A 27,234-nucleotide genomic window follows, 5' to 3' on the forward strand; every position below is an offset into this window, starting at 1 on the left:
TGAGATGACTATGACATGACTGTGAGCATGTGATAGCTGAAACCAACAGATGACCATGACATGACCATGACCATCATGTGATCCTGACCATGAGATGATGGTGATCAGGAGATGACCATCGCCATGATATGACTGTCGCCTTGAGATCATTCTGACCATGACACGACCATGGCTGTGAGATGACCATAATACGATTATGGCCATGAGGTGACCCTGGGATGACCATGAGATGACCATAAGCTGACCATGACCCGGCCATGGTCTGGAGCTCCCCAGACCCCGTCACTGCCCTCAGCTCCAAGTTCATCCCGAGCTGAAATCGTTCATTTCCCATAGATAGTACTAAAATCTGAGGGCGGCGCAGCCAATGGAGCGCCGAGAAATCAGGGACGTCACTGGTTGCCAGGCAGAACAGATTTCCCCTTCCCGCCTTTGACGCGGCAGCCAATGGGAGGCCGCGTGTTGGGTGACGCCACCGCGCTAATGCGGAAGTGGCGAGCGCGGGGGCTGCCGGGATCGGGGCGGCGGTCTCGGATCGGGATCGATCCCGGTCGGCTCCGATCGATTCCGATTGATCCCGATTGATCCCCATCGATCCCCGGCCCTGCCCCGCCGCGATGTTCTTCACCTGCGGCCCCAACGAGGCCATGGTGGTGTCGGGTGAGTTCGGGGGGCCTGGGGGCTCATGGGGTCCCTCAGAAGTGCCGGGAACACCGAAATCCCCTGTGAGTTTCCCGGAACCGCCCAGAATTCCCCAAAAACTGCTGGGAAAACCAAGAATTCCCCCCAAAAATCCCAGGAGCCCTCCAAACACTCCCTGAAATCCCCTGAATTCCCTCCAAAAACTTCCCGGGAACGCCTATAATCCCTCCCCCCGCCCAAAACATCCAGGAAAGCCCCAAAATCGCCCAGAATTTTCCAGGAACCCCCAGATTCTCCAAAACCTCCCGGAAAGCCCTAAAATCCCCCACAAAAATCCTCCAGGGAATCCCCAGAATCCCCACCCCCAAAACTCCTGGGAAGCCTGCCGGGATCCCCAAACCCACCCTGGGACTCCTTAGACCCCTCCCAACTCCTCCCAAACCCTTCTGGGACCCTCCAAACCCTTCCCGAGGGTCCCCCCATCCATTTTATCCCCCCGAGAATCCTGAGGACCCGTCCCAAGTTATCCTCCAACTTTTCCCCTGAAATTCTCCCCCTCAAAACCCCTGGAGTTCCCCCTGACCCAGCCAGCCACCCCCAAACCCCTCCTGGGACCCCCCCAAACCAATCCCGGGGATTCTTGGGGGTGTCCCGGTGTCCCCCCGGGATTTCGGGGTCCCCCAGCTCTCGGTGCCCCCCAGGTTTCTGCCGCAGCCCCCCGGTGATGGTGGCCGGGGGCCGGGTGTTGGTGATCCCGTGCCTGCAGCAGATCCAGCGGTGAGGAGGGGCCCGGGGGGGGTTTTTGGGGTTCGAGGCGGGGGTGGGATCCTCAGAGATTTGGGGTGACCCCCCCGTACCCCCCAGGATCTCCCTGAACACGCTGACGCTGCCCGTGCGCAGTGAGAAGGTTTACACCCGCCACGGGGTGCCCATCTCCGTCACCGGCATTGCACAGGTAACCCAAAACACCCCGAAAATACCCCAAAAATCTCCCATCAGAAGCGCCAAAAATCCCCCAACCTCCCCTCCCAAATCCCCTCCTCGACCCCAAAACCAGCCCAAAGACCCCAAAAAAATCCCCCCAAAAATCCCCCCAGAATTGCTTCCTGTGCTCCCAAAAATCCCTTCCTGGACTGCCAAAATCCCCTAAAAATCGCCCAAAAATCCCCTCCTTGGTCCCTGAAAATCCCCCCTCAGAATCCCCAAAAATCCCCTCCTGGACCCCGAGAACCCCCTAAGAAATCTCCCATCAAATCCCCTAAAAATCCCCTCCTGGACCCCCAAAAATCCTCCATCAGAACCCCCAAAAATACATCCAAGACCCCCCAAAATCCTCCCCGGGATCCTCTAAAATGCCCCTCGGTATCCCCAACACGCCCCGGTCCCCAACACCCCACTAGGAGCCCAAAAACCCCGTTCAGAACCCCCAAAATATATTTGGGAACCCCCAAAATTCCCCTCTGGACCCCCCAAAATTTTCCCGGAACCACCCAAATCCCCCCAGAACCCCCAAATATCCCACCCGTATGCCCCTAAAACCACACTCTGAACCCCCGAAATCTCTTTGGCACCTCCCAGAAATGCTCCGGGACCCCCAAATTCCCCCAGGGCTCCCCTGTCCGAACCAACCTGGGTGGCGTTGCCCTTTTAAGTGAGGTTGTTGTGGAGCCTACCTAAGCGCGTTCTTAAAGCGGCGATGACAGCGGGAAGAGCAAAACAACGCGGGGGAGGGGAAGAGCCCTTTAAAGGGGATTTGGCGTGGTGGGGCCCACCGGAAACATTTGTAGGGGTTAAAAACGGTCCTAAAAAGGGCATTTAGGGGTGAGGAATCCCTTGAAAGGTGCTCAAAGTTTTGGGGATCCCCAGACCCCTGGGATGGGAGGGGGAATCCTCCTTAAAAGAGGCTTGGGGTGGTGGGGACCCAAAAATTCCTTAAGAGGAGGAAAAGCCCTTTAAAAATCCTTTAAAATCCGTTTAAAAAAACCCATTAAAAACTTTAAAAATGTTTAAATTCCCTTTAAAGCCCCTATAAAAACGTTAAAAACCAAAAAAAAGGTTTGTGATGGGGCAGCCTTCCTAAATCTTTCTTAAAGGGGTCAAGGTCCAATTCTTAAAGGGGCTTGGGGTGGTGGGGACCCCAAAATCCCACTGGAGGGTCTTGACCTCCCTTAAAAGAAGGAGGGTTTTTTTTTGTTGGTGGGGACCCCTTTAAGAGAGGTAAGACCTCCCAGAAATGGGCTGGGGGTCGTGGAGACCCCAAACACCTTCCAAGAGGATGAGACTCCATGAAAGGGCACTGTCCTGGTGGTCCCCACTCTGTCAAGCAAGCAGCCTCTTAAAAGGACAATGCGACACCTACTCCTTAAAGGGGCCACACCAATTTTGGGGGGTCCCAGGGATGGCTGGGGGGGTCCCCAGATGATGCCAGCCCCCCCACAGGTGAAGATCCAGGGGCAGAACAAGGAGATGCTCGCAGCTGCCTGCCAGATGTTCCTGGGCAAGTCGGAGAGCGAGATCGGCCAGATCGCCCTGGAGACGCTGGAGGGTCACCAACGCGCCATCATGGCCCACATGACTGTGGAGGTGGGGCTGGGGGGAGCCACGCCCTCTTTGGGGAACCCATGCCCCTCCCAAGACAGCCTCACCCACTTTAAGAAATCCCAGATCTATTTGGAAAGTCCATTGGCCCAAAAGTCACCCACCTGGATGGACACACCCCCTCAGGGGCTGGTTCCCCCCCCCTTGGAGTGGGATGTGACCCTTTAAGAGACCCCTCCCCCATTTGACCCATAAGCTCCACCCCTTGAAAAGCCCCACCCCTGGAGGAGTCCACAGCACTGGTGAAGCCACACCCACAATATTCCACCGTTTTGCCAAAGCCCCGCCCACCAGCACGAGAACATCTTTCCCTGGCCCCACCCCCTTTAAAGTTATGCCCACCATGCCCTATTCCTGCCATAAGCCCCGCCTCCTTTCCTGACCCCACCCAGTATTAGCCCCACCCCAGCTCAAAACCACACCCACCAACTCCACCCCATGACTCAAGTCATGCCCCCTAGATGAAGCCACACCCCTGCCCTAATCCTGACCCCACCCCTCAATGTTGGGCCATGCCCACTCAGCTCCCGCCAGTATAAACCCCGCACATGGCCCCACCCCTTAAGCCACACCCACCTAGCACCACACCCTTGCTCAAGCCATACCCATTTTGGGTCAAGCCACAGCCTCTAAGCTAAGCCAGTCCCCTGCCTCCACCCTGGGGTGAAGCCACACCCACGTGTCCCCACCCCTTGTTCAAGCCACGCCCCTTGTGGCTCATTCCAAGCCCCCTAAGCCTCAAGCCACACCCCCAAAGCCAAGCCATGCCCACTTGGCTCCACCCCTTGTTCAAGCCACACCCCTTGGTTAAAGCCATACCCATTTTTATCAAGCCACGCCCGTTGGATGGGACCACACCTACCTGGCTCCACATATCTGTACAAGCCACACCGCCCAACAAAGCCACACTCACCTGGCTCCACCCACTTTCCAAAGCCACTCCCAGTTGGCTCAAGCCACACCTCACCTTAAGCCTGACCTCTTTGTGCTTAAGCCACACCCACAGAACCAAGCCATGCCCCTGAGATCAAAGCCCCAGGATAGCAGCTCACCTGCCCAGCACGGCCCATTGTCTCAAGCCACACCCCCTGGATAAAACTACAGCCACCAACTCTGTGCATTTCTCTGCTAACCCTTCCTTATTTTCTCCATGCCCCACAAAGCCTCACCCCAATAAACCCTGCCCAATTTAAGTTCCACCCCCTTGGGCCCCTTCCTGCTAAGCCCTGCCCCACAATGTCTCACCCTATTTGAGTCCCACCCTGCTAAACAATGCTCAGTTTGAGCCTCTGCTAAGCCCCACCCTGCTAAGCTCTACCTACTTGAGCCTCACTTCTTTAAGCCCCGCCCCTTTGAGCCCCACTCTGCTGAGCTGTGCCTAATTTGAGCCCCACCCTACTACAGATTGCCCCTTTTAGCCCCACCCCACTGAGCCCTGCCCAACTCAAACCCCACTCTCAGGCCCTGCCCAGCCAAGCCCCACCCCCATTTGAGCCCCGCCCCGCTAAGCCCCGCCCTGGCCCCATCCAGGAGATCTACAAGGACCGGCAGAAGTTCTCGGATCAGGTTTTCCGCGTGGCCTCGTCTGACCTGGTGAACATGGGCATCTCCGTGGTCAGCTACACCCTCAAGGACGTGCACGACGAGCAGGTGACACACCCGGGCATGGCTGGGGACACCTGGGGACACACCTGGGGACAGCCAAGATACACCTTGGATACACCTGGGGGGCACCTGGGGGAGAGCTGGGATGCATCTGGGACAGACCTGGGGGGCAGCTGGAGATACCTGGGCACACCTGGGACACACTTGGGACACAACTGAGACACTCAGGACACACTTGGGACACACTTGGAGATGCCCAGGGACAAGATGGGGACACCTAGGACACACCTGGGCACAGCTGGGACACCTGGGGATGCCTGAGACACACCTGGGATCTGTCTGGGGGGATGGGGTGACACAGGTGTGACAGAGAGGTGACACAAATGTGACAAAGGTCTGACACAAGTGACAGAGGTGACACAGGTGTGACAGGGAGGTGACACAGGTGTGACAGGTGTGTCCCCGTGCAGGATTATCTGCGCTCCCTCGGGAAGGGCCGCACGGCGCAGGTGCAGCGCGACGCCCGCGTGGGAGAGGCTGAGGCCAAACGCGATGCCGGGATCCGCGTGAGTGACACCGGGGACACCTGGGGGACATTGGGGGCACACCTGGGGACATCTGTGGGCAGCTGGGTCACCTTCCTGTCAGTCACCCCCCAGTATTCCCAGTACTCCCAGTGGTTCCCAGTTCATCCCAGTGCTCCCAGTACCCCTGATAGCCCCAGTACCCCAATCCCCAGTGTCCTCCCAATGCTCCAGTGCCCTCCCAGTGTCCTCCCAGTGCCCCCAGTACTCTCCCAGTACCCCACTAACCCCACTCCAGCACCTCCCAGTTCTTGTACAGCTCTTCCCAGTACCCTCAGTACCCCAGTCCCTCCCAGTGCTCCCAGTGCCTTTCTGGGAGCCCATTCCAGTTCCTCCCAGTTTTTTCCAGTACCCCCATTCTCCAAACTGCCCTAACACCCTCTGTGCACCCAGTGTTCCCAGTACCCCATTCCCCAGTCCTTCCCAGTCCCATTCCTGTGCTCTCCCAGTCCATCCCAGCCCCTCCCAGTCACTTCCACAGTCCAGTCCTTCCTAGTCCATTCGAGCCCATTCCAGTTCCCTCCCAGTCTCTCCCAGTCCCTTCCAGTCCATCCCACTCCCACCCCAGTCCCTCCCAGTCCCATCCCAGCCCTTCCTAGTTCCATCCCAGTCCCTCCCAGCCCCTTCCAGTCCATCCTAGTCCCATCTCAGCCCCTCCCAGGCCATCCCAGTCCCTCCCAGTTCACTCCCAGTCCCATCCTAGTCTATCCCAGCCCCTCCCAGGCCCTCCAGGTGCCATCCCAGTCCCATCCCAGTCTCTCCCAGTCCCTCCCAGTGCCGCTGTCCCCGCAGGAGGCGCGGGCGCGGCAGGAGCAGGTGTCAGCGCAGCTGCTGAGCGAGGAGGCCACGGCGCGAGCCCAGCGCGACTTCCAGGTGGCCCAGGCTGAGTGCGATGGAGCTGTCAGCGCCCGCAGGGCCACGGCTGAGCTGGCCTTCCAGCTGCAGGTGAGGCCACACCTGGACAGGGAACACAGCTGGGGCAGGTAACCAACACAGCTGGGACAGGTAACAAATTCACCCAGGATAGGTAACACAGCTGGGACAGGTAAAACACCTGGAACAGGTAACAAAATCACCTGAGACAGGTAACACAGCTGGGACAGGTGAAAAACCTGGGACAGAAAACACACCTGGGTCAGGTAACACTTGGGAGTGTCACAGGGCCATGGCCTATCTGGTGTTTCAGTTACAGGTGACTCACACATCTAGAGATAGGTTACAAACACACCTGGGGGGGCTGGAATGGAGGCTGGGAGCTCACTTGGAGACCTGGAAACTTCCAGAACACCTGGAACCTCCAAATGCTGGGATTTCCCCCCAAATTTTGGTCTCTTGGGTCACCTGAGGATGCCCCCAGGCTGCCTGAGCTCCCCCTAGAGATACCTGCCCCCCCTGCCTGGTGTCACCTGTTTCCCTTGTCCTTCCCTGATGGATTTGTGACCCTGTGTTCCCCACACCTGTGTCTGCTGTGCCCCCATCCTTGCATCCCTGTGTCACCTGTCCCCCGTGTCCCTCCCTTGATGGGTCTGTGAGCTGTCCCTATGTCCCTTGTCCTCGTGTCCCTTCCCTAATGGATTTGTGTCCTGTTCCCTGTCCCTATGTCCCCTGTCCCCTATGTCACCTGTTCCCGTGTCCTTCCCTGGATGGGTTTGTGACCTGTCCCTGTGTCCCTTGTGTCACCTGTCCCCCTGTCCCCATGTTTTGCGGAGATAAAAACTCCGCAACTTTGTGAAAGTTGTAAAGCCGGTATGTTTATTACAGTTCTCCTTAAAAGATGCGTACCTCTGGGGACTTCAGGTCCTTTTTTATCCCCCTCTCAAATACATGTGCATACAATTTCACAAAAGGTTCATACATATTCCTTTTTACAAATTTCGCGTGACACTTGCTGCTAGTTTTTCTTTATCAGAAAGAATTCCTAGGTCAGGTTGACCTGCTCTCACAGCAGTCTCTGTCTCTCTTTATCACTCTCTGTCTACCCCCCTTATCTCTGTCCTTCACTGAAGCAGTTTCTCTGAGCCTAGGCTTTTGCAGTCAGGCTAAACAGCAATGTTTTCAAACTACAGACCAACTCAAAGATGTACATTTCACCTAAATCAAAATGGATTTCCGCTCTGGAGAATTTCTACTCTGTCTCACTGGTGTCCCTCCCCTGATGGATTTGTGTCCTGTCCCCCATCCCCCTGTCCCCCACAGGCAGCCCGTTCCCAGCAGGCCATCGCGGCGCAGCGCGGGGAGGTGGCGCTGGTGGAGCGGGCGCAGCGGGTGCAGCTGCAGGAGCAGGAGGTCGGGCGGCGCCGCCAGGAGCTCGAGGCCACCGTGCGCAAACCGGCCGAGGCCGAGCGCTACCGGCTGGAGCGGCTGGCCGAGGCACAGCGGTGAGACACTGCCCCTTTAAGGGTGGCCACGCCTCTCTGGGGACGAGCCATGCCCTCCTCTGCTCAGCTGTGGTGGTGTTCTGGGGGGTTCCACCTGTTGCCCTTTTAAGAGAAGTGTTGCCCTTTCAAAAAGCAACACCCGCATTGTGGTGGGTCCCACCAGTTTGGGTGGAGTCATTGCCCCTTCAAGAGAAGCCCCACCCCTTAAAGGAAGTTACACACCTGGTGGGCCCCACCAGTAAAGGTGAAGCCATTGCCCCTTTAAGAAGGAGCCACACCCTCACTCAGGCCCAGTTCTAGTTTAGGGTGTCCCACCCATTGCCCTTTTAAGAGAAGTGCTGCCATTCAAGGAGAAACTGCACCCTCACCTTGGTGGGGTCTCACCATTTTGGTAGGGCCATTGCCCTTTTAAGAGAGGTGTCGCCCCTTTTAGGAGAAGCCCTGGTGAGTCCCACTTGTAAAAGTGAAGCTGTTGCCCCTTTAAGAGAATTACTGCACTGTTAAGACAAAGCCATGCTCTCTCCAAGTCCACTGTAATCCTGTTTTTGAGGGGTACAACCAGTTTGGGTAGAGCCATGGCTCCTTTAAGACAAGTGTTTTAAGAAAAAGCCACACCCTCACCATCATGGGTCCCCCCAGTTTGGGTGGAACCATTGGCTCTTTAAGAGAAGCCCTACCTGTTACAGTGAGTTCTATTCCTGGTGTGTCCCTCCCTAAAGGTGAAGCTGTTGCCCTTTATAAGAAGGAGCCACACCCTCTCCCAGTTAGCTGTGGTGGAGTTTTGGTGGCTTCCACCTGTCTGGGGAGAGCTGTTCTCCCTTTAACAGAGGTGTTGCCCCTTTAAGGAGAAGCCACATCCTCACTGTCATGAGTCACACAAGTTTGTGTGAAGCAATTGCCCCTTTAAAGATAAGCCCCACCCCTTGTGGTGATCTACATTCTCATTGTGGTAGGTCCTACCTTGGGTAAAGGCACGCCTCTTGAGAGAGAAGCCACGCCTCCTCCCAGTCAGCCACCGTCATGCCTTAGTGGGCCCCACTATTCTGTTTTGTAGTCATGGCCCCTTTGGTAGACCCATTGCCCAGCTGGCTGCTGTCATTGCCCTTTTAAGTCCCATTGTCCTTTTTAAGATAAGCCACAGCCCTTCAAATAAACTACACCCCCCCCGCCCCCATGGGCCCGTTCATAATGCACCATTGCCCCTTTAAGACCAGCATTGCCCCTTTAAGAGCAGCCCCACCCCCTGACTTTGCGCCCCCTACAGGACACAGGTGCTGCTGCAGGCGGAGGCTGAGGCCGAGACCCTCAAGGTGAGTCTGGGGGTTCCCAGGTGAGGTTTGGGAGTCACAGGTGAGATTTAGGGGGTCCTGAGGAGATTTAGGAGGTCTCAGTTTGATTTTGTGGCCCCAAATCTGGGAATTTTTGGGTTTTCTGGGGGATTTTTGGCTCTCCCAGAATGTCAGGGGGTCCTGATCTTGTTTTGGGGTTCTCAATCCCATTTTCATGGGTTCTGCCCTCCTTTCCAGGGCCCCTGTCCTTTTTTGGGGTTCCCAATCCCATTTCCCGTGTCCCCATAGCTGTTTCAGGTCTCCAATCCCGATTTTGGGTTCCAAGTGCCATTTCTGATGTCCCCAGTCCTGTTTTACGTCCCCAATCCTGTTTTGGGTCCCTGATCCCCTGCTGGTGTCCCCGATCCCCTTTTGGGCCCTGATCCCATTCCTGGGTTCCTGATCCTGTTCCTGGGTCCCTATCTCATTTTGAGTCCCCGATCTTGTGTTGGGTTCCTGATCCCATTTAGGGTCCCCAATCCCATTTCCTGTCCCTGATCCTGTTTTGGGTCTCCCATCCCATTTTGGGTCCTTGATCCCGTTTTGGTGTCCCCAATCCCATTTGGCTCCCCAATCCTGTTTAGGGTCCCCCATCCCATTTTGGGTTCCCAATCCCATTTTGTGTCACTGATCCCATTCCTGTGTTCCCAACCCCATTTCCAATGTCCCCCATAGTGTTTTGAGTCCCAATCCTGTTTTGGGGTTCCCGATCCCGTTCCTGGGGCTCTGCCCCCATTTTTGGGTTCCTGTCTCTATTCTGGGTCCCCGATCCTGTGTCGATGACCGTGATCCCCTTTGGGTCCCTGATCCCATTTCCAATGTCCCCAGTCCCCTTTCATATCCCCAATCCCATTTTGGTGTCCCCAGTCCCATGTTGTGTCCCCACAGCTGACGGGCACTGCCCATGCCATGGCTGTGCCCTCTCATGCCCATGCTTGAGGTCCCAATGCCGTTTTGGGTTCCCAGTCCCATTTCCCATGTCCCCAATCTCATTTCTGATGTCCCCAATCCTGTGTCCCTGTCCCCAGATCCCATTTTAGTGTCCCCAACCCCATTTTGTGTCCCCACAGGTGACAGGCACTGCCCATGCCATGGCCTCTCGTGCCCATGCCTGGGTTCCCAGTCCCATTTCCCATGTCCCCAGTCTCATTTTGGTGTCCCCAACCCCATTCATGTCCCCACAGGTGATAGGCGCTGCCCGTGCCACGGCCGTGGCCTCTCGTGCCTGTGCCTGGGTTCCCAATCCCTGGGTTCCTGATCATGTTTTTGGGGGTTCTGTCCCTGTTTTGGTGTCCCCAGTTCCATGTTGTGTCCCCACAGGTGACAGGCACTGCCCGTGCCGCAGCTGTGGCCTCTTATGCCCACGCTTGAGTTCCCAATCCCATTTTGGGTTCCCAGTCCCATTTCCAATGTCCCCAATCCCATTTCCCATATCCCCAATGCCATTTTGGTGTCCCGAGTCTCATTTTGGTGTCCCCAATGCCATTTTGGTGTCCCCACAGGTGACAGGCGCTGCCTGTGCCTCGGCTGTGGCCTCTCATGCCCATGCCTGGGTTCCCAATCCCATGTCAGGCTCCTGATCATGGTTTTGGGGGTTCTGTCCCCATTTTGGTGTCCCCAATCCCATGTTGTGTCCCCGCAGGTGACGGGCACTGCCTGTGCCACGGCCTCTCGTGCCCATGCCTGGGTTCCCAGTCCCATGTCAGGTTCCTGATCACGTTTTTGGGGGTTCTGTCCCCATTTTGGTGTCCCCAGTCCCATGTTGTGTCCCCACAGGTGACAGGCGCTGCCCATGCTGTGGCCGTGGCCTCTCATGTCCATGCCTGGGTTCCCAATCCCGTTTCCCATGTCCCCAATCCCACTGGTGTCCCCGCAGGTGACAGGCGCTGCCCGTGCCGCGGCCGTGGCCTCTCGTGCCCGCGCTGAGGCCGCAGCAGCTGCAGCCAAGGCCGAGGCCTTTGGGCAGTTCCAGGACGCGGCCGTGGTGGATCTGGTGCTGCAGAGGCTGCCCCAGGTGGGGACACCGGGGACATCTGGGGATGTTCTGGGGACACTTGGGGACACTTCGGGGATGTTTTGGAGATGTTTTTGGGACACCTAGGGACACTTTGGGGACATTTTCAGGATATTTTGGGGACAGCTGGGGACATTTCGGGAATGTTTTGGGGACACTTTAAGGACTCTTGGGGACATTTTGCAAACACTTAGGGACACTTTGGGGGTGTTTTGAGGACACTTTGGGACACTGGGGACACTTTAGGCATCTTTTGGGGACACCTGGGAATGTTTTGGGAGCACTTGGAGGACACTTTGGGGACGTTTTTGGACACCCAGGAACACTCTGGGGACATTTTCAGGATGTTTTGGGTACACTTTGGGAATGTTTTGGGGACACTTGGGGACATTTGGGGGCACATGGGGACACTTGGACACACCTTGAGGGTGTTTGGGGGACACTTAGGGCAAGTTTTGGCAACACTTGGGGACGTTTTGGGAACACTTCAGGCATGTTTTGGGGACACCTGGGGATCCCTGATTTTTGCAGTTGATTTTGGGGATACCTGAATTGGGGACAGGAATTTGGGGATTCCAGGATTGTTGCTGATTTTGGGATCCCTGATTTTGGGATCCTGGATATGGGGCTGATTTGTGGCTGATTTGGGGATCCCTGATTTGGGGCTGATTTTGGGGCTGGTTTTGGGATCCCAGGTTTGGGGCTGATGTGGGATCCCTGATTTTGGAATCCCTGATTTGGGGCCAATTTTGGGGCTGATTTGGGATTCCTGATTTTGGGATTCCTGATTTGGGACAATTTTCAGGGCTCATTTTGGGGCTGATTTCAGGATTCCTGGTTTGGGGCTGATTTTGGGATCCTTGATTTGGGGGCTGATTTTGGGATCATTGATTTCAGGATCCTGAATTTGGGGCCAATTTTGGGGTTGATTTGGGGATCCCTGATTTGGGGCCAATTTTGGGGCTCATTTTAGGATCCCAGGTTTGGGGCTGGTTTTGGGATCCCTGATTTGGGGCTGATTTGGGATCCCTGATTTCAGGATCCCCGATTTGGGGCCAATTTCAGGGCCAATTTTGGGGCTGATTTTAGGATTCCTGGTTTGGGGCTGATTTTGGGATCCTTGATTTGGGGGCTGATTTGAGAATCCCTGATTTGGGGAATCTCTAGTTTGGGGCTGATTTGGGGATCCTGGTTTGATACTGATTTTGGGGATCCCTGATTTGGGGCTGATTTTGGGATCCCCAGTTTGGGGGGCTGATTTTGGGATCCCTGATGTGGGGCAGATTTTGGGATCCCCAATTTGGGGCCAGTTTCAGGGTTGATTTGAGGATCCCTGGTTTTGGGCTGATTTTGAGGCTGATTTTGGGATCCCTGATGTGGGGCTGATTTTGGGATCCCGTTGGGAGCTGATTTTGGGGCTGATTTTGGGATTCCTGCTCTTGGGCTGATTTGGCGATCCCCAATTTGTGGCTGATTTTGGGATGCCAAATTTGGGGCCAATTTTGGGGCTGATGTGGGGATCCTCAGTTTGGGGCTGATGTGGGGATCCCCGGTTGGGGGCTGATACTGGGGCTGATTTGGAGAATCCCTGACCTGGGGCAGACTTTGGGATCCCGTTTGGAGCTGATTTTGGGATCCCTTATTTTGGGATCCCCAATTTGGGGCCAGTTTCAGGGTTGATTTGAGGATCCCTGGTTTGGGGCTGATTTGGGCAGATTTGGGGATCCCTGACCTGGGGCTGATTTTGGGATCCTGTTTGGAGGTAATTTTGGGGCTGATTTTGGGATCCCTGACCTGGGGCTGATTTTGGGATCGCTGATGTGGGGCAGATTTTGGGATCCCGTTTGGGGCTGATTTTGGGATCCTTGATTTGGGGGCTGATTTGAGAATCCCTGATTTGGGGAATCCCTGGTTTGATACTGATTTTGAGGATCCCTGATTTGGGGCAGATTTTGGGATCCATTTGGGGCTGATTTTGGGATCCCTGATGTGGGGCTGATTTTGGGATCCCATTTGGAGCTGATTTTGGGGCAGATTTTTGGATCCTTTTGGGGCTGATTTTGGGATGTTTGGGACTGATTTTGGGACCCGTTTGGGGCTGATTTTGGGGCTTTGTTTGGGGCAGGTGGCCGAGGCGGTGGCGCAGCCGCTGCTGGGGACGCGCCGGGTGACGCTCGTGGGTGGCTCCGGGGCCGTCGGGGTGGCCAAAATCCCCTCGGAAATCCTGGACTTGGTCACGCGGCTGCCGGGGGCCGTGGGGGCGCTGGCCAGGGGCTCCCAGGTGAGATCGGGGAATTCGGGGGTCCCAGGGGGATTTTGGGGGTCCCAGGGGGAATTTGGGAGGTCCTGGGTGGATATTTGGGGGATTTTGGGGGGTGCCAGGAGGGATTTTGGGCTCCCAGGTGAGCTTAAGGGGAATTCAGGGAATTTTGGGGCCCCAGGGAGGATTTGGGGAATTTTGAGGGCATGCCAGGGAGGATCTGGGGGGTCCCAGGTGGATATTTGGGGGATTTTGGGGGATGCCAGGGGGGAATTTGGGCTGCCAGGTGAGCTTTAGGGGAATTTGGAGAATTTTGGGGTCCCAGGTGGATATTTGGAGAATTTTGAGGGCATGCCAGGGAGGATCTGGGGGGTCCCAGGTGGATATTCAGGGAATTTTGGGGTCCCAGGGGGAATTTGGGGGGTTCCAGGTGGAGATATGGCAGATTTTGGGGGGTCTCCAGAGGGATTTTGGGCTCCCAGGTGAGCTTAAGGGGAATTTGGGGATCCCAGCTTGATATTTCGGGGATTTGGGGGGTTTTGGGGTCCGAGGGGGGATTTTGGGGCTCCCAGGTGAGTTCAGAGGATTCAGGGGGTTTGGGGGTGAATTTGGGGGACCCAGGTGGAATTTGGAGCAGCCCAGGTAAATTTTGGGATGATTTTGGGGGATTTTGGATGGGCCTGGATGGGGTTTGGGGGTCCCAGGTGAGTTTGGGGAATCCTGGAAGAAATCTGGGGAGTCCCAGCTGGAATTTGGGGTGAATTTGAGGGATTTTGGGGATCCCAGGTAGAGTTTGGAGCGTCCCAGGTGTATGTTGGAATGAATTTGAGGGATTTAGGGGGTCCTAGGTGGAACCCGGGGTCTCTGAGTGGATTTTGGGGGGTCCCAGGTTAAGATTTGGGGTGAATTTTGGGGGTCCTGGATGGGTTTGGGGGTCCCAGGTGATGTTTGGGGGTCGCAGGTGATTTTTGGGGTGAATTTGGAGGAATTTTGGGGATCCCTAAGGGGAGGTGACACCCCCAGGTCCCCCCTTGTCCCCTCAGGTGACCCCGACAGAGCCCGAGGGCGGCACCGGAGCCACTGAAACCTCGCAAAATTCCCCCAAAGTGTCCCTGAGTGCCACCCCCAAGTGACACCGAAGTGTCCCCAAGTGCCACCACCCCCCCAGAGCCACTGGGACCCTGCTGTGTCCCCAAAGCGCCACCCAAGTGCCACCAGCCCCTGATGCCACTGTGTCCCCAAAGTGCCACCGGTGGCTCCTGAGGCCACCAAGATGCCACCGGTCCCCAAGTCCCTTTGTTCCCAGAGTGCCACCATGCCTTGCATGTCCCCAAATGTCATCATGTCCCCCAGTGTCCCTGTGGTGCCACTGTCCCAACATGCCACCTTGTCTCCTGTCCCAAGGTGCCACCACCCTCCGGTGTCGCTTTGTCCTTTAAGTGCCATGCCCAAATGTCATCATGTCCCTGAAATGTCCCCAGGGTGCCACCCCCAAATGTCAGCACGTTCTTTAAGTGTCCCCACAGTGCCACCACCACCCCTATGTCCTCTGTGTCCCCAGAGTGCCACCACTGCAGTGTCACCCTGTCCCAAGTGTCCCCAAGGTGCCACCTCGTCCCTGAAGTGCCACCACTGCAGTCCTAGGTCAATAAATGTCCCTATGGTGCCACCACCCTCAGTGTCCCCAAAGTGCCAGTACCTCAGTGTCACCATGTCAATAAAGTGTCCCCAAGGTGCCACCACAGCAGTGTCCCTGTGTCCTTTAAGTGCCACCACCCCTGCAGTGTCCCTAAAGTGCCACCGTGTCCCCAAAGCGTCACTCAGGTACCACCATCCTCCCTTCCATCATGTCCCAGATGTGTCCCCAAGGTGCCACCACCTCCCAATGTCACCTTGTCCCCAGAGCTATCACCCCTTGCATCTCCCCCAAGTGTCACCCTTCAATGTCATCATCATGTCCCCATGTCCCCAAAGTGCTGCCACCCCCTCCATGTCCCCATTCCCTACAAGTGCCCACCTTGTCCCTTGTCCCCAAGGTGTTCCCAAAGTGCCACCACCCCCGGTGCCACCCGAATGTCCCCAACCAGTGACATTCTCATGCTGCCACCACTGGAGCCACTGACAAGGGGACACCCTGCAGACATTGAGGGGAGGAGGGGACAGGGGACATCGGGGACCCTCAAGTGACACAGGGACCTCTCAGTGACCCCAGCTGACACTGGGGACCTTCAGGTGGGGACATGGGGACCTCCAAGGTGACAATGGGAACCCTAAAATGACCCCAGGAAATCCTGAAGTGACTCTGGGACTGTCCAGATGACCCCAAGGTGACACTGGGGACCCTCAGCTGGGGACACCCCGGTGACAGTGAGACCCTCAAGGTGACACAGAGGTGACAGTGAGACCTCTCCCAGTGACCCCAGGGGACTCTCAGGGTGACAATGAGACCCTCCAGGTGACACTGGGGACCCCCAGGTGACCCCAGGACGCTGCAGGTGACACAGGAGGTGACACAGGAGGTGACACCGTGGTGGCTTTTCCATCCCGAGTTTATTCCAGACCCGGGGGCGACTTTTCAATATGAAAAACAAAAAGAAACGGGGAAAAAAACCAAAAACATCCAAAAATGGGAGAGAGCGACCGGACACCGGGAACGGCGACGGAATCAGGGAGAAACGGGAAAAATGGACAAAAATGGGAAAAACAAATAAAAAATGGGGAAAAATGAACAAAAATTGAGGAAAAAAATGAACAAAAATTGAGGAATATGAACCCAAAATGGAGAAAAATGGGTCAAAAACTGACTGAGCAAAAATAGGGAAAAAAAAATCGACAAAATATTGGAAGAAAGGACCCCAAAGTTGGGAAAAAGGAATGGAATTGGGCTGAGAGTGAGCAAAAACACGGGAAAAAAGAGCAAAAATTGGAAAAGTGGAAAAAGAGACTAAAAATTGAGGAAACTGACCAAAAACATGGAAAATTGTTTGAAAATGAGGAAGAATGAGAAGAGACTTAAATGAGAGGAGGGAAATGAACCAAAAAAGGGGGGAAAATGACAAAAAAATATGGAAAAAACATTGAAAACTTAGGAAAAATTACAAAAAAAAATTTGGGGAAGTGGAGCCAGAGTGGGGCGGGGGAGGGGACAGGAGGCCGTGGTGGCAGCGGGGGAGGGGCGGAGGTGATGGTGATGGTGATGAAGGGCAGCAACTCTTCCATGGTGAGAGTGAAGGTCAAAAACTCTTGGAGGCTCTTCCATGATGAGGATGATGAAGGTCAAGGCCAACTGAGCAGCCCCGATGAAGGCCAAGGGCTGAGGATGATGAAGATCAAAGACTCTGCAAGGACCACGAGCTCCTGGAGGCTCTGTGAGGATGACTGTGAACTCTGGGGACTCTTCGATGATGATGAAGGCTGGAGGCTCCTTGACAATGATGAACCTTGGGAATCCTTCAATGATGAGGGAATTTGGAAGCTCTGACCATGATCGGGATTGGAGGCTCTTCGATGATGATGAAGACTGGAGGCTCTTTAAGAATGACCATGATGAAGGCTGGGGACTCTTCAGAGATGATGATGATGAAGGTTGGGAACTCTTCAGTGCTGATGAAAACTGGGAACTCTTCAAGGATGGAGATTTCAGAAATTGGGAGCTCTGACCATGATCAAGACTGGAGACTCTTCAAGGATGGCAAAGAGCAAGAACTCATTGATGATGATGATGATGAAAGTTGGGGACTCTTCATGGATGACAGTGATGAAGATTGGGGACTCTTCAAGGATGGTGCAGCCTGGGGACGGTGAGGACAACGCTGAAGGCTGGGGACTCTTCCAGGATGACGATGATGAAGGTTGAAGACCATGAGGACAATGCTGAAGGTCGGGTGGGGACTCCGCTGCTGCCGCCGCCGATGGCCAAGGCCAACACTGACGATGATGAAGGACAATGACGATGACACCGAAGGCGCCGCCCGCCGGTTGACGCCTCTCTGGGACAACACACCGGGAAAGGGAGGAGCAACACTGCCAAGGACTGGGACCTCTGGGGAAACCCCTCAGGCCTCCTCTTCGGCCTCCTCGCCGAAATCCTCCTCCTCCTCGGCCGTGGCGTCCTGGTACTGCTGGTACTCGGACACGAGGTCGTTCATGTTGCTCTCGGCCTCGGTGAACTCCATCTCGTCCATGCCCTCGCCCGTGTACCAGTGCAGGAAGGCCTTGCGCCGGAACATGGCCGTGAACTGCTCCGAGATGCGCTTGAAGAGCTCCTGGATGGCCGTGCTGTTGCCGATGAAGGTGACGGCCATCTTGAGGCCGCGCGGGGGGATGTCGCACACGGCCGTCTTCACGTTGTTGGGGATCCACTCCACGAAGTAGGAGCTGTTCTTGTTCTGCACGTTCAGCATCTGCTCGTCCACCTCCTTCATGGACATGCGCCCGCGGAAGACGGCGGCCACGGTGAGGTAGCGGCCGTGCCGCGGGTCGCAGGCGGCCATCATGTTCTTGGCGTCGAACACCTGCTGGGTGAGCTCGGGCACGGTGAGGGCGCGGTACTGCTGGCTGCCCCGCGAGGTCAGCGGCGCGAAGCCGGGCATGAAGAAGTGCAGCCGCGGGAAGGGCACCATGTTGACGGCCAGCTTGCGCAGGTCGGCGTTGAGCTGCCCGGGGAAGCGCAGGCAGGTGGTGACGCCGCTCATGGTGGCCGACACCAGGTGGTTGAGGTCGCCGTAGGTGGGCGTGGTCAGCTTGAGCGTGCGGAAGCAGATGTCGTAGAGCGCCTCGTTGTCGATGCAGTACGTCTCGTCCGTGTTCTCCACCAGCTGGTGCACCGACAGCGTGGCGTTGTAGGGCTCCACCACCGTGTCCGACACCTTGGGCGACGGCACCACGCTGAAGGTGTTCATGATGCGGTCGGGGTACTCCTCGCGGATCTTGGAGATGAGCAGCGTGCCCATGCCCGAGCCGGTGCCGCCGCCCAGCGAGTGCGTCAGCTGGAAGCCCTGCAGGCAATCGCAGCTCTCGGCCTCCTTGCGCACCACGTCCAGCACCGAGTCCACCAGCTCGGCGCCCTCCGTGTAGTGGCCCTTGGCCCAGTTGTTGCCGGCACCGCTTTGGCCTGGAAAAGGGGAGCAAGGGTTGGTTGGGGTCTTCAAACCACCTTGGAGAACCTTCCAACCACCTTGGAGAACCTTTACACCACATCTGGAGACCTTTAAACCATCTTTGGGGACTTCAAGAACCTCAAAACCACCTTGGGGAGCCTCAAAATCTCCTTTGAGGAACTTTGAACCAGCTTTGAGGATCTTTAGGACCCTCAAACCTGGAGACCCTCTGAGTACCTTTGGGGACCTTAGGTAGTTTCAAACCATCTTTAGGGATTCTCAACCCAACCTTGATGACCTTGAAGTCCCTTGAATCGCTTTTGGGGATGATGAGCGCCTCCATTTTCACCTTGAGAATGTTCAAGCCACTTTCAGGACCTTCAGATCATCTCTGAGGACCTTTGAGGACCCCTGACCCCCCCAGCTCAGCCCCCCCCTGTGGTGACTCTTGGCCACAGGCAGACAGGGAGGAATTGGGTTGGGGTCTTCAAGCTGACTTTAGGGACCCTCAAACACCTTTGGGAGCCTTGAAAAACCTTCAATCACTTTTGGAGACCTTCAAGTTAATGCTGAAGACTTCTGGAACCCTCAAACCATTTCTGGGGACCTTCAAAGCATTTTTGAGAACCTCAGGCAACTCTTCACCACCTTGGGGACCTTCCTCCCACTCTTGGGGACCTCAAACACTTCTGTCCCCTCTTTGGGGACCTTCCCATTGCTCTTTAAGAGACCTCGATCCCACCTGTGGGGACCTCAGGGACCTCCAACCCCACCCTTTGGGGACGTTCAGCCCCAACTTGGGGATCCTCAGGGACCCTGATCCTACCTGTGGGGACTTTAACCTCACTTTGGGGACCTTCATGTCACCCCTGGGGACACCTGGAGACCTTGATCTCCCCTTTAGGGCCCTGCCATCCCTTGAGCCCACCCCCTGCTGTCCCACATACATCCCAGGTGTGTCCCCAGGTGTGTCCTGAAGTGAACCTGATGTCCCTCGAGAGTCCCCAAGTGTCCCCAGGTGTTCCCCAAATACCCAGAGATATCCCTGATGTCCCTCAGCAACCCCTGATGTCCTCAGGAGCCTTCAGGAGTCTGCAGATGTCCCCAGAACTCCCAGGCACGTCCCCAAGTGTGTCCCAGGTGTCTGCTGCTGTCCTTGCCACGTGCCAGGAGTCCCCAGATGCCTTGAGCATCCCCAGGTGTCCCTCAGGAGCCCCCAGGTGTGTCCCAAGTGTGTTTTAATGTCCCCAGGAGCACCCCCAATGTCCCCAGGTGTGTCCCAGATGTCCCAGAGTGTGCCTGCAGGTGTTTCCTGATGTCCCACAGGTGTCCTTGATGTCCCCAGGAACCTCCAGGTGTCCCAGGTGTATCCCCAGGTGGCCCAAGGTGTATCCCAGATATCCCCAAGTATGCCACCAGGTGTACCCCAATGTCCCTCAGATGTGCCCCCAGGTGTATCCCACATGTCCCCAAGCGTGTCCCAGCTATGTTCCAGGTGTCCCCAAGCGTGTCCCAGGTGTATCCCAGATGTCCCCGAGTGTGCCCACAGGTGTCCTCGATGTCCCCAGGAACCTCCAGGTGGCCCAGGTGTATCCCCAGATATCCCCAGGTATGTCCCAGATGTTCCCAAGTATGCCACCAGGTGTACCCTAATGTCCCCAAGTATACCCCCAGATGTGCCCCCAGGTGTCCCAGTTGTCCCCAAGGATGTCCAAGGTGTCCCCAAGCATGTCCCAATGTCCCCCGCATGCCCAAGGTGTCCCAGATGTCCCCAGGTGTCCCAGGTGTGTCACTCACCGAACACGAAGTTGTCAGGCCGGAAGATTTGCCCGAAGGGGCCGGAGCGCACCGAGTCCATCGTGCCGGGCTCCAGATCCACCAGGATGGCCCTGGGCACGTATTTACCCCCTGGGGACAGCAAAAACGTCACCAAAACCCAGAGAATTCACCCCAAACCAGAAGAGTTACCTCCAAACCACCCAAAATTAACCCCAAACCTTCCAGAATCACCCTAAATACACCCTATAAACACCTGGAATCACCCCAAAATACTCAGAATTAGATCAAAAACCACTGGAATTACCCCAAACCATCTGGAATCACCCCAAAATCATCCGGAATCACCCCAATGACTACCTGGAATTACCTCAGAAACACTCAGAATTACCCTAAAACCAAGAAATACTCTAAAACAGCCCAGAAACAACCAAACCAACCCAGAATTACCTCAAAACCCACCAAAATCACCCCAAAACCACCTGGAATTGCCCCCAAAAATCACCCAGAATTACCCCAAGCCCACCCAAAATTGCCCCCAAAATGCTCAAGAGTTAACCCAGAAATACCAAAAATCGCCACAGAAAAAACCAAAATCACTCCTAAAATGTCCCAAACCACCCCATGTGACAGCAAAACACCCAAAATCACCCCCAAACCACCCCAAATGTTCCAAATCACCCAAAATCACCTTAAATGACACCAAAACTCAGCCCAAAAAGAGCCAAAATCACTCCCAAACCACCCAGAATTACCCCATAAATATCTGGAATAACCTCATAGTCACTCCAAATCCTTTGAAGTTCACCCCCAAAACACCCATAATCACACCCAAACCATCCCAAAATTACCCCAAATCTCCTGGAATCAACCCCAAACCACCCAAATTCACCCCAAAGCCAGGAAAAATCACCCCAAAAATGGCTCTAAAACCACCCAAAATGAACCCCAAAACCCCCCAAATTACTCCAAACTATTTAAAATTATTCCCAAACCACCTAAAATCACCTCAAACCCACTTTGGACCAAGCCTAAAATATTCAAAAACACCTACAAGTATCCAAAATTGCCCCAGAACACCCCAAAATGACCTAAAAACAATCCAGACCTTCCTAAGACTCAACCCTAAAAGACTTCCAAAACTCCCAAATTCACCCCAAAACCAGCCCAAATGACCTAAACCACCCAAAATCACCCCCAAATTCAACCCCAACCCCCCCAAATTTATTCCAAACCCTCTCAAAATTACCCCAAAATCATCCCAAATCAACATCAAAACAACCCCAGAAGTGTCAAATTCACCCCAAATTCCCCAAACCCACCCCAAAAGCTCCCCCAGAGGAACCTAGGATGGGACATGGGGACAGGGAGGAGACAAATGACAATGGACAGTGACACCGGGGGGGAAGGGACACAGAGCACAGGGTGGCACACACAGGTGACAATGGACAGGTGACACCAAGGGGATATGAGGGACAAGGTGACAATGGACAGGTGACATGGGGCGGGCAGGGACATTGGGGACAGGTTAGGGGTCACAGGGGACAAGTGACACGGGGGGGTGACAATGGACAGGTGACACTGGAGGTACATTGGGGACAAGATGTGGGTGACAGGGAACAGGGTGGCACTGGGAGGGGACAGGATGCAGTGACACCAGGGGGGTCACAGGGTGACACAGGAGGTGGCAATGGACACCAGGGCATCCCCAGAACTGAAGGTGACAGGGGACAAAAACCACTGCAAGGTGACAATGGACAAGTGACACTGATAGGTGACAAGGCTGGGGGTGACACTGGGAGGTGACAGGACAAGGTGACGCCACCGCTGTGACAAAGAAGGGGATGGCACTCAGGGACACGAGAAATGAGATGACACAGAGCATGGAAAAGGACCAAGTGACACTGGGAGGTGACAGCAGGACAGACAAAGGTGACACTAAGGGACACAGTGACACAGGGATGACAAAGTGATAACACAGGAAAGTGACACTGGGGGGGTGACAGTGGGGACAGGGTGACACAGGAAGGTGACAAAGCAAGGAATGGCAATGTGGGGGTGAGGCAGTGACAAAGTGACAAACAAAGGAACGTGACACAGGGGGACAAGTGACACTGGGGAGAAGCCAAATGCCACCAAGTGCCACCCACACTGAGTGACACAACGAGGGGGGAAGCGCAGGGGAGCCCCGGGGGGGTGTGGCAGCTGTCCCCAAGTGCCACCAGGTGTCCCCAGGTGTCCCCACCTGTGGCCTCGTTGTAGTAGACGCTGATGCGGTCCAGCTGCAGGTCGCTGTCCCCATGGTAGGTGCCCGTGGGGTCGATGCCGTGCTCGTCACTGATCACCTCCCAGAACTGTGGGGACAAGGGGACAGCTTGGGGACAGCTCAGGGACAGCCCAGGAGCAGGTGTGGGGCAAAAAACCGGGAATTTGGGGAAAAACCCTGGAGGTTTTGAGAGGAAAAATGGGGATTTTAAGGCGGAAAAGGGGGACTTGGGGGCGTGGTCAGGGGGTTAAAAGGGGCGGGGCTGGTGGACGAGTGAGATCAGCTGGGCCACGCCCACTTTGGGACAAATGGAACCCGAGTTAGGAGAAAAATAAGGATTTGGAGAAGAAAAAAATATTGTGATTTTAGGGGGAGAAATGGGAATATTAGGGTAGGAAATGAGGATTTGGGGGTGTGGTCAGGGTTAAAAGGTGGAGGAGATAAAGAGCCCACCCAGACTCAATTCTGGGGAAAAAAATTAGAATTTTGATTTATTTAATTTTTAATTTAATTAATTTAATTATATTTTATTTAGATTGATTAAAAAAAACCCGGAATTTTAAGGTGAGAAATGGGAGTTCGGGGCTAAAAGTGGTTGAGCTTAAGGAGGGCTGAAGGCAGCTGGGCCACACCCACTTTGCTACACCGGGGACCCCATTTTGGGGGAGAAAATGGGGGTTTGGAGGTAAAAAACCTCAGGAATTTTAAAAAAGGAAATTTGGGTTTTTTAAGATACGAAATAGCAGTTGAGAAGTATCAAAAATTCTGGATTTTAAGGAAAAGAAATTGGGATTTACAGGAAAATTGATGGCATAGTCTGGGATAGAAAAGCAGAGCTTGTGGAAGAGAGGGGCTAAGCCCACTTTGCTACACCCAGGATTTATTTTGAGCGCAAAAAAGGGGATGTTGGGATCTTATAAAAAGAATGGGATGTAAATCCAGCATCACCCACTGCCCCACGGCAGTGTTTTTGGGGAAAAAATGAAGGATTTAGGAATTTAAAGGAATTTGGGGGTGTGGCCAAGTGACAGGCAGGATCCACAAGATCTCCCCCACAGCCAGGACCTTTTTCTGGGGTGAAAAATGGGGATTTTGGGGGCTTTTAAAAGAAATTTAGGGTGTGCTCAGGTCCTAAAAGGGTCTGGCTACAACACACAGCCACTCCACGACCGTTTTTGGGGGTAAAAAGGCGATTTTTAGGATTTTTTGGTGGTTCGGAGGCTGGGGAAGGGGAGTGGGCGGGGCTCCGTGAGGGAGGGGGCGTGGCCAGGGCAGCGCGGTCCCGCTCCCCAAAAGGGCGGGAACGCGGGAAAATGGCGGCAATCGTTCAAATTCAAACCGACCCCTCCAAAATCGCCTCCCTGCACCCCAAATCGGCTTTTTCATCACCCAAATTTCCTGATTTCACCCCAAATCAGGATTTTTACACCCAAATTTGGCTCTGGGCGCTCCAAGTTTTGTATTTGAAGTTGAGGTTCCACCAATGAGGGGGTTTGGGGTTACAATGGGCCGGGGGGGCGATGCAGCGTGAGGGGAAAATGAAGTGAAAAAAGGTGATTTTGGGTTAAAAATGCGAAATGAAGAAAAAAATATGGGGATTTTGGGGCTTTGGAGAACAGAATGGCATTACAATATTTATTCGGGGTAAAAGCCTTTAATTTTGAGATTGTTAATTCAAAAAAACAGGTATAAAATGGTGATTTGAGATAAAAACGGCGGTTTGGTGATCATGAGGGAAAAACGTATTTAAAACCCCACAATTTTGGGTAATAGAAGAAAAAAGGGCTTAAAAATAATTTTGGAGGTGAGAGTGAAAAGGGGATTAAGACCCAGCAATGTGAGGTAAAAAAAACAGGCTTAAAAATGCTAATTTTGGAGATGAAGAAAGGAAGTGGTTAAAATCTGGCGTTTTTAGGGGGTTGTGAGCAAAAATGGGTTAAAAAATAGGGATTTTGGGGCTGATGGGACAAATAGGTTAAAAAAGGGCAGTTTCGGGGAATGTAGGAAATACCTGCAAAAAAAGTTCATTTTGGATAAAAATGGAGATTTTGGGCAAAGGAATAAGAAAATGAGTTTAAAAAGTTCAAAGTCGAATAAACAGCATTTCAGAGTAATAAACGCTGCATTTTGGGGCCTTGGGAAACAGTGGGTTAAAAATTATGTTTTTTGAGACAAAATGTGAGTTTGGTGCAGAATTAAGTGTTTAGTGATAGGAACATGGATTATGGGGAGAAAAGGATATCTAAAGGCAAAAAAATGTGAATTTTGGGGTAAAAAAAAAGTGGATTTGGGGCTAAAACACAATTTTTGAAAGTAAATTTGACCTGGTAAGTACCAGTATTTTCTGTACAGTAAAAACCTTTTTTTGGGCCTCAAAATCACAATTTGGGTTCAAAACCTCTTTCCAAAAGCTAAAAAAAAAAAAAAAATCACTTTTTAGTGTTAAAAACTCCAATTTGAAACGTTTTGGAAAAAAAAGATTTCAGCGTGGGGCAGGAAATGGAAATGTTCATTTCGGGGGCAGGAAATGCGGTCTGGAGACACAAAGAGAGGGGGATGGGGCTGAAAAGGGCGATTTTGCGACAACAAGCAACATTTAAAAAAGAAAAAAACTAAGAACTATTGGGTTACAGGAGGCCGTTTTGTGGGTGAAGTGGATATTCAGAGGGAAAAAGGGATTTTTGAAGCAGTAAAAATGACATTTGGGTCTGAAAAATTGCAAATTCTGAGGCCCAAAACCACGCTTTTTTGGGCAAAAATCACCAGTTTGTGCAAAAAAAAAAAAAAAAAAAAAAAAAAAAAAAAAGAGAAAAATTTAAACAAACCCCGTTAATTTTGGAGAAAAAGCGGCGATTTTGAGGCTAGAAAAAAGCGGATTTGGAAGGACAAAGCTGCGATTCTTCCCCCGACCCTCCATTTTGGGGCTGGAAACCTCCATTTTGGGGCTGGGAGCTCCCTCCGAGCTGCAGAAAATCCCGATTTTAACCCTCATTTCTACTTCTGGAAAATAAATCCAGTCCTTTTTCTCCTCCAAACTTTACGTTTTTGGGATAGATCCAAGATTTTGGACGGAAATGTTGTTTTGCAAAACAAAGATGCTGAGCTGGAGCTCCGAATCTCCATCTTGGGGCTGGGAAAAAAAAATGTTTTGGGACCAAAAAGCTGCATTTTAGCAGAAAAAAACCCTTTCATTAATGAAAAAGATCCCTTAAATCCAAAACATTAACATTTTGAGAACTAAAATATACTTTTTTGAAAATTGTGTCATCCATATTTAGACGTAAGAAGGGCATTTCAGTTAAAAAAGCTGATTCAAAGTAAAAAACCCATCAATTTTGGAGATTAATATTGCAATTTAAAGACCTTAGATGCACATTTAAGGAATAAAAAAAAACTGCTTTTGTCATAAAATCCCGCAGTCTGAAAGCTTAAAAATCCTGATTTTGCGGATAAAACAATCCCATTTTGGAAAAAAATTAGTAACACACTTCTTATTTAGGGAATAAAATCTTTATTGTGGATATTAAGCCGCTTTTTTTGGGGGGGGGGAAATCCTCCCATTTTCGGGTCTGACCCCTCCGGCCGTCACGCCCCGTTTGGGGGTAAAAAAATCTTAATTTTGTGGCACAATATCCACATTTTTGAGGTTAAATTAGACGGTTTTGCAGTGAAAATAGCCGATTTTAGGGGTGAAAATACCTAGTTATGGGGTGCAAACAACCGATTTCAGACTGAAAAAGCAGCATTTAGTGTATAGTAATATAAAAAAGAAACAAATCACGTTTTAAATTTAATTATAAGTACATTATTGTAAAAAACCTCATTTCGAGGATAAATCCTTTAATTTCGGGGCTCCTCGCCGCCATTTTGGCGCCTTCCCCGCCCATCCTCAGCCAGACCGCCCTGCCCAGATTAGGGGCAAAAAGCGCTATTCGCGGCCAAATCTTTGAAATGGTCATTTAAACTAAGATAAAATAGTAATATTTTCTCTAAACACCCCCCAAAAAGGCGATTTTGGAGGCGAATTCTCCGCGGCTCGGGGCCGCCGCCCTCAGCCGCCATTTTGCGGCCGCGTGGGGGGGGGGGGCGTTCAGCCACCGAAAATCCTCGTTTAGCGACAAAATCTCCTGATTTTAACCCCAAACCTGCCCCATTCAGCAAACCCCCCTTCCCTCACAGGCGCCTCTGTGGGGGGAAAACGCCGATTCTGGGCTAAAACCGCCCTGGTTTGGGTCACCCTTTGTCTTGGCGCGCGGGGGATGGGGGGGCTCTTAAAGGGGCAACGCCACCGCGGCGGGGGATGGAGGCGGGGCCCGCCGCGCTCACCTTGGCGCCGATCTGGTTGCCGCATTGGCCCGCCTGGATGTGGACGATCTCCCTCATGGCGGCGGTGGAGTCTGGCGGGGGGGCTCGGGCCCACCCGGACGGCGCGGAGGCGCTTGGAAAACTGAATAAAAAAACGTAAAGAGGCGGCGCGGCCCCTTTAAGCGCGGAGTGAAGGCCGGAGCGCGACGGCGGTGAAAATGGCGGCAACCGCGGCCCCGCGCGCGCTCATATAGGACAAAGCCGGGGCGCCCATTGGTCGGCACCGCCCGCTTTTCATCCTTCTATTGGTTAATTGCGTTGTCAATCCAGCTTTCTCCGCTTCAATTGGTCTAAACTTCGGTTAAGCTCCTCCCACGGG

At 53.6% G+C, this 27,234-nt stretch overlaps 2 protein-coding genes across 3 annotated transcripts; one reads left to right on the forward strand and one right to left on the reverse strand.

Moving 5' to 3' along the window:
• The first annotated feature begins 485 nt into the window (after positions 1-485).
• Positions 486-16,349, forward strand: FLOT1 (flotillin 1). Of its 2 annotated transcripts, none has more exons than XM_074529916.1 (12): positions 486-660; positions 1,344-1,419; positions 1,507-1,597; positions 3,082-3,225; positions 4,771-4,890; positions 5,316-5,411; positions 6,222-6,374; positions 7,626-7,807; positions 9,072-9,117; positions 11,012-11,149; positions 13,275-13,430; positions 14,433-16,349. In XM_074529916.1, the coding sequence occupies exons 1-12, from the start codon at positions 618-620 to the stop codon at positions 14,454-14,456; spliced, it is 1,269 nt and encodes a 422-aa protein (XP_074386017.1). In that variant the 5' UTR covers positions 486-617; the 3' UTR covers positions 14,457-16,349. The 2 variants fall into 2 exon arrangements, with proteins under 2 accessions (XP_074386017.1, XP_074386016.1); XM_074529915.1 differs by having other exon boundaries at positions 14,453-16,349.
• TUBB (tubulin beta class I) lies at positions 15,941-27,089 on the reverse strand. Its single transcript, XM_074529914.1, has 4 exons — positions 26,877-27,089; positions 22,530-22,638; positions 20,306-20,416; positions 15,941-18,522 (listed from the first exon to the last, which is right to left on the reverse strand). Exons 1-4 carry the CDS (start codon positions 26,931-26,933, stop codon positions 17,465-17,467), a joined length of 1,335 nt encoding a protein of 444 aa, XP_074386015.1. The 5' UTR covers positions 26,934-27,089; the 3' UTR covers positions 15,941-17,464.
• Positions 27,090-27,234: the final 145 nt, after the last annotated feature.

The sequence above is a fragment of the Zonotrichia albicollis genome, chromosome 31, assembly GCF_047830755.1.
Source record: "Zonotrichia albicollis isolate bZonAlb1 chromosome 31, bZonAlb1.hap1, whole genome shotgun sequence".
Classification (NCBI taxonomy): Eukaryota; Metazoa; Chordata; class Aves; order Passeriformes; family Passerellidae; genus Zonotrichia; species Zonotrichia albicollis.

What these genes read in the sequence shown, in the direction of transcription:
- FLOT1 (XM_074529915.1), top strand. Translation starts at nt 618, where the DNA reads ATGTTCTTCACCTGCGGCCCCAACGAGGCCATGGTGGTGTCGG. An exon ending in CTGAGGCCGAGACCCTCAAG is followed by an intron (nt 9,118 to 11,011) that starts GTGAGTCTGGGG and finishes GTGTCCCCGCAG; the next exon opens with GTGACAGGCGCTGCCCGTGC. An exon ending in CGCTGGCCAGGGGCTCCCAG is followed by an intron (nt 13,431 to 14,452) that starts GTGAGATCGGGG and finishes TTGTCCCCTCAG; the next exon opens with GTGACCCCGACAGAGCCCGA.
- TUBB (XM_074529914.1), bottom strand. Translation starts at nt 26,933, where the DNA reads ATGAGGGAGATCGTCCACATCCAGGCGGGCCAATGCGGCAACCAGATC. An exon ending in GCAACCAGATCGGCGCCAAG is followed by an intron (nt 22,639 to 26,876) that starts GTGAGCGCGGCG and finishes TTGTCCCCACAG; the next exon opens with TTCTGGGAGGTGATCAGTGA. An exon ending in GCCTGACAACTTCGTGTTCG is followed by an intron (nt 18,523 to 20,305) that starts GTGAGTGACACA and finishes CCCCTTTTCCAG; the next exon opens with GCCAAAGCGGTGCCGGCAAC.